The 11048-nt window shown below is 40.8% G+C and overlaps 1 protein-coding gene across 2 annotated transcripts in view; it reads left to right on the top strand.

Moving 5' to 3' along the window:
- The first annotated feature begins 6869 nt into the window (after positions 1–6869).
- The window catches only part of SMYD1 (SET and MYND domain containing 1), a 46358-nt gene continuing 42179 nt past the window's right edge, over positions 6870–11048 (top strand). For both annotated transcript variants that reach the window (XM_045828493.1, XM_045828491.1), the window contains exon 1: positions 6870–7057. In XM_045828493.1, the coding sequence (XP_045684449.1) occupies positions 6921–7057 (137 nt within the window). In that variant the 5' untranslated portion in view covers positions 6870–6920. The remainder of the gene's footprint in view (positions 7058–11048) is intronic.

The following is an 11048-nucleotide window of genomic DNA, read 5'->3' as shown; positions in this document are numbered from 1 at the left end:
TTTTTGAGAGAGAGAGAATGAATGGGAATATGGGAGGGAGAGAGAAATATCAATTTGTAGTTGCTCTTACTTATGCATCCATTGGTCCGACCAGGGCCTCTTCCTGCTTTCTAATGAACTTCTTCACTCAGAGGTAAATATATCGTGAACTCAGCATATCTCATTCCCATACATTTCTTTGAACTTTTACTAAATATGTATTATACATATGTATCCTTAAGTAAAGTATTGCTTTGCATGATTTAAAACTTTACATAAATGTTATTATACATATTGTTTATTCCTTTGCAATTTGCTTTAACCACTGTTTTTTATATTAATGTATGCTGAGATGTGAGTTTCTAATTCATTCACTTTTATAGCTCTATAACATTCCACCATATGAATACTATGAACTATCTGCTCTCATATCAATAGACAGTAAGCTTGTTTCCCATTTTTGCTTTTACAGACAGTGCTACTCTAATGATCTTGTGGAACCTCCTTGCACATGAATGTGAAAGTTTCTCTGGGGTTTATAGTTAGGAGATTTTTTAACTAAGAGGCCTTTGTAATAGGGTGTTGTAAAAGCATATGAAGTATTGCAAGGAAAGGACAATTTTAAGCATTTAAATGGTTATTGTTGCTGTTAGAATAGCTTTGAGATACATATGAGACACTAGGACATAAAAGGCAATAGTCTGGTCTCAGAATGATAAACAGAAGTACAACATGTGTGCTTCTGTAGCTCCCTCCATACGTCCCAGGTTATAGTTGTCTGCACATGTCATACATCTCTCCTCATGCTGCTGTGTCCTTGGGCCTGAAATAATCTCCTCCAGTTCTGGTTCTCTCCCTCGCTTCTTGTCTTTGTCGGCCCCTTCTTCTCTGGATATGTTTGCCTCTTTGCCTCTGATACCTCGTTATCTTCATGCTCTTCCACAGTCCTCTCTAAATGGTCAGTGTCTCGAAGACAGAGGCTACATTTCTTCTTTGTATCAAGGCACTCACTGAGCACGGTGCTTAATACATGTGCTGATAATTGCGTGTGGGATGAATGAATTTAGGAATTCTTGGAAGGAAAGCAATTGGTAGCTAAGAATTTCTTGGTGCCAAAGGAAGAAAGATGGAAGCGAGCACAATACTTTGGTAAGAACACAAAAACCAGAGAGTGTAAATGTTGTCAATGATGTAATTATACAAATTTAGTGGACCATTAAGGAGGGAACCTGCCCATGTCATCCTGGAACATGAGTGCTAGATATGCACAGTACTTTTTCTTTGGTCTTGTCACTCACAGTGATTTTGAAGTGAATGGATGAAACAGCCAGTGAATGCATTTGGGACAGTGAGCTACTCCTAGCCTTTTTAACACTGTCAGACATTAAGCTGTTATTATTATAAAGCAGGGTTTGGCAAATATTTTCTGTAAGAGGCCAGATAGTAAATATTTTCATCTTTGTGGGCCGTATGGCCTATGTTGGAAATATTCAGCTCTGCTGTTATAATGTGAAAGAAGCCATAGTAGCAAATATGTAAACAAGTGAGTATGGCTGTTCACTAATAACATTTTATTTATGGACATTGAAGTTTGAATTTCATATGTCACAAAATGGTCTCTTGATTTTCCCCCATAACCATTAAAGAGGTACAAAGCAAACTTAGTTCATGGGTCCTGGCCTAAATGCACCTGCTCCAGGTACAAATGTAGGCACAACCAGTATAAAGGGCAGTTCTTTTACTAAATCAGGCCTTAGAAAATATTTAAAACCTTGCAGCTCCCTTGGTTTGTCACTAGGTGGTGGTGCCTGCAGGGGTGGGAATCACAGTGGGTCTTTCAGTGGAGCAGGTGACTGGAGTTTTTCCCAGGGTGTGATAGATCAGATGCTGCTGCATTAATAGGCACACATACGGCCCTAGTGATTCAAAACTTATCACAATCACTGTGGACTTCATTTATGTCTCTACCTTCACACTTATTTGTACATATTCCTTGAATTACAACATATCTGACTGAAGAGAATGCAATCACTCTCTTAAGGCCTCTGGTAGTATTTTTTCCACAGGTCAGGATAATAGTAATATGAATACAGGTTATGGTTAAAGATTTGGAAGCTCATTGTGAGAGGATACTTGAAGCCCATGTCTAATCCTGTGATGATGACTCTCTCCAAACAGCCCCACTCTTGGCCTTTTCATGTCACTTCCTTTTACCCTTGAGGTGCGTGACTGGGGACCTGGGATTATCCTTGCTTGTCCTGCAGCAGTTGCCTCATACCTTCTTTAGGGTGTGGGAGTACTCAGTAGCCCTAGTAACGTGCTTGGCATGTGTATGTGGGCTGAGGTGTCAGGATGTTTGGCTGGAATATAGGTAGTTAGAACCATAGTGGTCATCCTTGTCTTCCCATTGTCTGAAATCTCCCAGGTCAGCCCTCTCTCCTCCTTGTTGATCCAGACACACAAAAGAAAGAGACTGGATGGCTATTAAAATCATTAACAATGGAAAAATTTCCCATCTTCCTGGAGAGAAAAAGGGCTCAACAAAAACATATTATGAAGGTCTACATATTGTGAAGCTCAAGTCTACATCCCAAGGTCATGTCTATTTTGGCAACCTATTTTCATTTCTCAGGAAATGTAAATGAATCTACTTCTTGCCTACTTCATTGAAGAAAGCATTCATGTTTTTCCTGCATTTTTTTTTCCTCTGGTTCAACATCTTCAGTAGTGCAGTAAGAAATCCTTTCAAAATTCTAGATGTGATTTTTCTGCTGAGCAAGAACAGTAATTCTCAATGGAGGCAAGTTGCACCACTTAGGGGGCATTTTAGAAATGGGGAGGGGCCATTCTTGCCAGGTAGTTCAGTTGGTTAGAGCTTCATCCAGATATACCAAGGTTGCAGATTCAACTCTTGATCAAGGCATGTACAAGAATCCACCAGTGAATGCATAAATACATGGAACAACAAATTGACATTTCCCTCTCTCTTCCTTCCCTCTTCCCTCTCTAAAGTCAATAAAATAAAATAGAAATAAAAAAATAAGTGAAAGAAAATGCTACAAATGATGTTGCCATTAAAATAATGTGAGAGAGACTTCCGGCCAAGATGGAGGTATAGGTGGACACACTGTGCCTCCTTGCACAGCTAAAATTAAGGACAACAAAAATTCAGAAACAAAAAAACAACCAGAACGGACAGAAAATTGAACTGTACAGAAGTCCGACAACCATTCATCCAGACCAGTAAGAGGGGCAGAGTTGGAGGCCTGTGGAGAGGGGTTGCGGCAGGAAAAAGCGGTGGCTGGCAGAACCCAGGCACACAGGTGGCGGCTCACAGACCCTGGTGGCAGACCCCGAGTGCAGGGAGGCAACGAGCAGACCCAGTGAGGCACGCAAGGCAGCTGGCTGTCTGCAGTCACACATTTGCACGCAGAGAAACCAGGTGAAAATAGGCAATGAGATAGACTGTGCAACCCAGGGACCCAGTGCCAGGAAATAAAGCCTAAAAGCACTGATTGAAAACACTTGTGGGGATTGAAGTGCTGGGAGAGACTCACAGCCTCACAGGAGAGTTTGTTGGGAACATACAGAAGCCCACTCACTGGGGAACCAGCACCAGAAGGACCCAATTTGCTAGTGGGAAGCAGCAGAGGGGACTGAAATCCGACAGAGAGAGGAGCAAGCGCCATGGTTCCCTCTTAGACCCCACCCCCACATACAACGTCACAACCCAGCAACTGGGTTGCCTGGCCTTGGTGAACACCTAAGGCTCTGCCCCTCATATGTAACAAGCATGACCAGACCAGAAAAAAATAAAAAGAGAGAGATGGTTCAAACAGAAGAACAAATGAAAGCTCCAGAGCCAATACTTTTAAGCAACCAAGAGATAGCCAAGCTATCAGATGCACAGTTCAAAACACTGGTAATCAGGATGCTCACAGAATTGGTTAAATTTGGTCACAAATTAGATGAAAAAAATGAAGGCTATGCTAAGTGAAATGAAGGAAAATGTACAGGGAACCAATAGTGATGGGAACAAAACTGGGACTCAAATCCATCGTGTGGACCAGAAGGAAGAAAGAAACAACCAACCAAACAGAAAAGAATGAAGAAACAAGAATTCAAAAAATGAGGAGAGGTTTAGGAACCTCTAGGACAACTTTAAACATTCCAACATCTGAATTATAGGTACCAGAAGGAGAAGAGGAAGAGCAACAAGTGGAAAACTTATTTGAACAAATAATAAAGGAGAATTTCCCCAATCTGGCAAAGGAAATAGACTTCCAGGAAGTCCAGGAAGCTCAGAGAGTCCCAAAGAAGTTGGACCAAAGGAGGAATACACCAAGGCACATCATAATTACATTACCCAAGATTAAAATGAAGGAGAGAATCCTAGAAGCAGCAAGAGATAAGGAGACAGTTACCTACAAAGGAGTTCTTATCAGACTGTCAGCTGATTTCTCAAAAGAGACCTTGCAGGCAAGAAGGGGCCAGAAAGAAGTATTCCAAGTCATGAAAGGCAAGGACCTCCATTGTTGGGGGCAGGGATAAGCCTAAAGCAGGCTGATGCAGCCAGAGATGGAAATTTCGCGTACATAACAGGACATCTGTGGTCAGAAGTTTCCTGCACAACAGGATATCTGCGATTAGAAACATTGTAGGTGCCTAGCCTGAGCACACGGGCGGCACACCAATCAGTGCCTTGATCACGCGCCTATCATGCGCCCCCCTAGCCTATCCCAGTTAAGAGCACGCCCCAAAGCTACCAACCAGAGCTACTTCCCCTATCTGCCTTCCTCTACCCTCCTCTATATAACTCCCTCCATTTTAAAAATAAAACTTGCAGCTTGATCAGAATCCTTTGACTTGCTGTCGTTCTTTCGCGCCTCCTGTCCCATCCCTTTTCATCCGTTGCAGGTATATCGGCGGACCCCGTTGACTGCCTCGCGGGCCGAGGCACTCCATCCAAGATTGCTCTATCCAGCTAAGCTTTGATTTAGAATGGAAGGGCAGATAAAGTGCTTCTTTGATAAGGTCAAGTTAAAGGAGTTCATCATCACCAAGCCCTTATTATATGAAATGTTAAAGGGACTTATCTAAGAAATAGAAGATAAAAACAAGTACAGTAAAATGAGAGCAAACTCACAATTATTAACAACCACACCTAAAACAAAGACAAAAACAAACTAAGCAAACAACTGGAACAGGAATAGAAACAAAGAAATGGAGATCTCATGCAGGGTTATCAACAGGGGAGTGGGAGGAGGAGAGAGGGGGAAAATGTACAGAGAATAAGTAGCATAGATGGTAGGGAGAAAATAGACAGGGGGAGGGTCAGAATAATATGGGAAATGTAGAAGCTGAAGAACCTATCAGTATGACACATGGACATGAACTAAAGGGGGGAAATGTGGGTGGGAAAGGTGTGCAGGGTGGAGGGGAGTGAAGGGGGGAAAATGGGATAACTATGATAGCATAATCAATCAACGATATTAACAAAATAAAAAATACTTAAAAATAAAGCAAAAATTGAAAGAAAAAAAAAGTACAAATAGTTAATTCCAGACTAGCCATGGGATGTAAGGTAGAATGATGCATGGACATTAAGAATGGTGTGAGGATTGCCTGAAGGATTGGGGGGTGCTGGGTGGAGGGGGGTGGAAAGGAAGAAAAATTGGGAAAACTGTAATAGCACAATCAATAAAATATAATTAAAAAATAAAATAAAGTTAATTGAAAAAAAAGTACCAAGTTCTGTGCTATGTCCATTATCCACCTTCAACACTCATGACAATCCAGAGAGAGAAATTATTATCCTCGTCTCACAGGTTCAATCTCAAAGTCGTAGTAGTAGGTTTAGAATTCAAGTGCAGATCTGACTTAGGAGTTAGTGCTTGAGAATTACCACATTCACAGAGGTCCAGACAGAGACAGGGTTCCCAGAAATAGATGCATCCCAGGAACTAAAAATATTACATGGAAGATAAGCCACAGCTCTAGACCTGCAAGTGCCTTTCTTTTCAATCCAAGTGGGAATTGGTATTTAGTTCACTGCAGATTTTAGAATTGTCTTTCCAGTGTCTTCACTGCTGGGTAAGAAGCACAGAGCACCTGGCTATTTTCCTAGCAGTAAGCACGTGTTGAAGATTTGATAGCAAGATAGAAATAAGGGCTTTTATTTTCAAGACTTGCCTCTCCTCAGATAGCCTGCACCCAGCACACCTGCATTATCAGGGAATCCCCAGACTTCTATGCCCTGCAGGGTGTACTGTGGGAACCCCAAGTGATACTAGAGAAGAGGGATGCCCCTTGGAGTCTGAATAGTACTGTTAGGTGAATGCCAGAGGGGTGGCTCAATGTCTGCCATCCACCTTTTGCTTTCTGAAAATAGTCTACTGTGGGGGAGGGAACAGGAGGATAAGGGGCCACCTCACTTGAGGAAGTGTAAGTCTGACAGATGAAGGGACCCAGAGCAGCAGGCATCACCTCTCTTCCTGGACCATTTCAGCTGTCTACTTTGGATTGACAGAGGCATCTGGATGCTAAAAATACCTTACTGAACAAGTGCTCCCTATTCCAACTAAAGCTGAGCATGACTGCCATCCAAGACTGAGCTTTTCCTTGCAAAGGAACGTTTTAAGTTTGCATACTCAGTCCCAGAGCCACACCAGCCCATGGTCATTCTCGGCTCTGTCAGCTTTGCTGGCTGATGAATAGGACTCTTCCCACATCACTGTCCTCTTGTGTGCCCCATCCCTGCCTCCAGGAAAAGTGGCAGAGGGGGAGGTGAGGGCCCAGTGACCAGAGGGGGTGGGGAAGGGGAGGTGGCTTATCCATTTATAGGCTTGCTCTTTGGGATGCTGAAGGTGCTAAAATAGCAGCGACGACAAGAGCCTTGGCTTGGCTTTGAATATCTGCGGTGCTGCCTGAAAGATTGTGAGATGACAATAGGGAAAATGGAGAATGTGGAGGTCTTCACTTCTGAAGGCAAAGGCAGGGGTCTGAAGGCCACTAAGGAGTTCTGGGCCGCAGATGTCATCTTTGCTGAGAGGGCTTATTCTGCAGTGGTTTTTGACAGGTATGAAATGTGGGGAGTTGCCTTATTTTCTCCATTTGGTTTGGCTGGTGCCAAACTCCAAAAAACTTTGCTCTTAAAAATCATCAGGAAAGGGATAAAAATCATGGGATCGTTTTGAAGAAAAAGCCATTTCCACCACCTGTTTTCTGACATAACTTTTTCTGCAAAGACTCATTCATTGCCAGTGTGATTTGGTCTGGGCCCTAGGAGGGTTGTGAAAGTGAGCAGTGGCTTTGAGGCACTTTCTCACAGCACCAGTGAACTTGGTTGAGGGGTGTGCTGGGTGTGCTGAGGGTAGAGGGAAAGGAGTAGGAAAGTGGGTGTGGTGCTGTAGGAAACGCTTTCTTCCCGAAGGGCCCTACTCGATGAGAACTTTGGAAAGGACTTGAAAACACAAAAGTAACACTGGAAGGCATTATCTTTGAAAAATTAGAATATCACTAACAAGCTGGAATCCCTTTTTACCTTTTTCACCCTATTCCCAGTCCCCTCTGTGTTTCCCTAGAGTTAATCCTGTTATCATTTTAAAGTGTTACCTTTTAGAATGTTCTTGTACTATTATATACATATATCTGCACTTACCAAAATGTATAGCTATAGTTTGTTGATTAATTAATTAATTTTTAATCCTCACCCAATAATATGTTTATTGATTTTAAGAGTAAGGTGGAGAGAGAGAGAGAGAGAGAGAGAGAGAGAGAGAGAGAGAGTGAGAGACATGGATGTGAGAGAAAAACATTGATCGGTTGTCTTTTGTGTGCTCCCTGACTGGGATTGAATTTTCAACCTAGGTATGCACCCTGACCAGGGATTGAACTGCAACCTTTTGGTGTACGGGATGATGCTTCACTCAAGTGAGCTACCCAGCCAGGGCTATTATTATTATTACTTTTATTTTTATAGAAATGGTATCATTCTTCAGATGTCATTCTAAAGCTTGCTTTTTTCACTAAACATGTTTTTGATTTATTCTTATGAGAACTATAAGTATATAGATACTTCTTTTAAAACCTCAAAGATCTATTTCTTTTATCCACATGTTGATATGTCTACATTGACCCATATGCTATCTGGCTCACCAATTTTAACTGCTGTAGAAATTCCACCTTATAAACCGTATCCATTCCCCTACTGAAAGACATTTGTAGTTTCCAATTACTCATAAAAACTAACCTTTTTATAATTAAAATCCTTGACCGTCTGCTTGTACACATGTGATGATTCTCAGGATGTATGACTAGAAGAAGAATCGCTGTGCCATTGGGTGTGCTGTTTTCAGGTTGAATAGACCCTTCAAAGCACTCTATTAAATTTACACTCCCATTTCCCCACCACCTGTCTATACTTGACTACCATACTTTTGAGAGTCTCATGATCTACTGACTGAGCTAGCCAGGTGACACCTCGCTTTTAAAGTTCTACTAAATCTTTATTAAAAAAAAACTACACTGTAATTAAACATGACAAAATTCTCTGAGCCCAAAGTTGACTTTGGCCCTCACTTTTATGTGGTTTGAGTCATGATGGTGTCTGATAATCTGGGCTTTGTGGTGGGCTCACTGCACTGATCATCCGAGAATGGGCACTGCTTTAAGAGATAATTTGATTATGAAGAAATTCTCCTTTCTTCCCACCTACCAAGACCTTCAGGGAAAAGGCAGTGAATGGGGCATGTGGCTCATTACCATTTGAAGAATGTGAGTGGGCTTGGGTGACAGTAACAGCTCTTCAGGGAAAGCTTGTCCTACTTCACTTATTTGTGTGTGTGTTAGGGTGAAGGTAAGTGCAATTAAGGAGTGAGTTGGATTCAGAATTAAGATATAAAAATCTAGAAACATAAAAACTCTGATCTTGGTGTTGCTATTTTGCCTTGTGTAGAACACCTTCATTGGTGTCTCCAATTTCCCAAAGGAAATATAACCAATCAGTTTCCCTTTCAAGAAGCTTTGGAGTTGAGTAAAATAAAACTTAGGAAGAAAACAGATACCTTAACATGAAGGTAACTACTTTCAACATTGTTGTCAGCTTGTTTTAAAACAGAGGTTTCATTTGTTTGTACTTCATAGCTGGAATCTTACTTCACAAAATATTATTTTTTCACATAATAATTTAATTATAATTTGTATTACTATATACTCTTCATAAATATAGCATTTAATGGCTGTATACTATCCTACCATTCCTTTATGACTGGACATTTATGTTGTTTACATGTTTTTGTTACTATAAATAACTTATTCATTTGAAGTAATAACTACAAAAACAACATTAGTGTACATTAAGATAAACTGCTACATAAAATATTGTTATTATGAGAGTAATAACAATTAGAATGATTGGGGTAAATGATCTTTAAAATGATTTAAAAAATCTGTCCATCCCATCCTCCCTCTCATTTTAGGCTCCAGGTGAGACTCTGCCCCTGTAGATGAGAAACCTGACTGAGGAGGCAGAACTGAGTCACCCACAAAAGTCATTCTATGAAAGAGCATGCTCTAATCCACGTGTTAACCTAAAAATAAAAGGCCAAAGTGAGAGGCAACAAGCATTTATTTGAGATAAAAAAAAAGAAGAAAAATATACTATTTGGGACATGCTGATTCATGCAAAGGCCCAGTGTTCTGATTAGGGGACAAAGCAATGACAAAGGGAGGGGTACAGTTACATCAATAGAAGGAGGTCATTTCTATTGGTGCAGTTAAGCTAACATAGTGACACTAATTCTAAAGAATGTTTTTAATGTTCACTTTGGTAGTTTTCTCTGCTTTCTTGTCATCTTTGCAAACAGTTCTTTGGGATATGTCATTGCTATAGGCCCAGTGCAAATGTTATTTCACCCCGTCTCCAAAGGTTTGAGGCTTAAGGTGTGCAAGGCAGTTTCTCTGGGAAGGCAGCTCTGACTCCATTTCAGAGTGGCTCTATTTATATTATTTTTTACACATGTTATTGGGGGCCAGACTGATTTAGTTCATCTTATGTGAAATTGAATGAGAAGATAAATGGTTTTAGTCTAAAGAGTTGAAGGACTTCAGCAAGGAGATTAAATCTTTATCTTTTCTTTTCTTGGTCTTGGAAGGACTCTTCCAGCCTTCTGAAGTAGAACCTCCATCTTTCCAAAACTGTAAAATCAATTAGGTGGTTCAGTCAGTTGACCCACAAAGACCCAGGGGGCACAATTTTCACAATATGAATAAAATCGTACCACCACCATCACCATTATTGTCATTCTCTTCAAACAGTACCCACAACCAATAGATACATGGCCGAACTGGAATAGATTCACTGACCAGGTGAAGGAATTTGCAGCATGTTTTCCAGTAACATCAGAGAACTGCACCTAATAGCCATCTACAAATAATGACTGTCATTTTTAAGAAAGAGGGTTCTCCTCCATTTTTTTTAATTGACAAAAAAGCGAGTGAGAAGTAGGCATTTTAAGCATAAGTTACAGTGTTATATTTCAGGTAAAAATGGAGTGGGATTGTGGGGGAAATGCTAGTCAGAGTTCAAACCATTTAAGAATTACGTAGACCCTAGAGCCCTGGCTAGTGTGGCTCAGTGGATTGAGTGCCAGCCCGCAAACCAAAATGTCACTGGTTCGATTCCCAGTCATGGCACATACCTGGGTTGTGGGCCAGGTCCCCAGTTGGGGGCTTGTGAGATATGTGGGTAACGATGTGTCTCTCACACATCAATGTTTCTCTCCCTTTCTTTCTCCCTTCCTTCCCCTTTCTTTAAAAATAAATAAATAAAATCTAAAAAAAAAAAAAAAGAATTAGGAAGACCCTGGATACACTTACCTTTAAATGAATCAGCTCATGTTAAGTCAAAATGTAGTTTCTGCTTATTGCCTCTGAAAGGATTTTTACAACTTTGTTTTTAACATTGTTAATTTCCATTTTTCACTTTTTGCTTTTGTCTTAAACATTTTTTGGAACCACTGAAAGGTATCAGTCCTAAACTTTTTCCCTGGGCTACCTACAAGCTTTTA

The sequence above is a fragment of the Phyllostomus hastatus genome, unplaced genomic scaffold (assembly GCF_019186645.2).
Source record: "Phyllostomus hastatus isolate PE091 unplaced genomic scaffold, TTU_PhHast_1.1 phas_scaffold_78, whole genome shotgun sequence".
NCBI lineage: Eukaryota > Metazoa > Chordata > Mammalia > Chiroptera > Phyllostomidae > Phyllostomus > Phyllostomus hastatus.
Note: the sequence above shows the minus strand (reverse complement) of the source record. Positions and strands in the feature narration are given on the sequence as shown.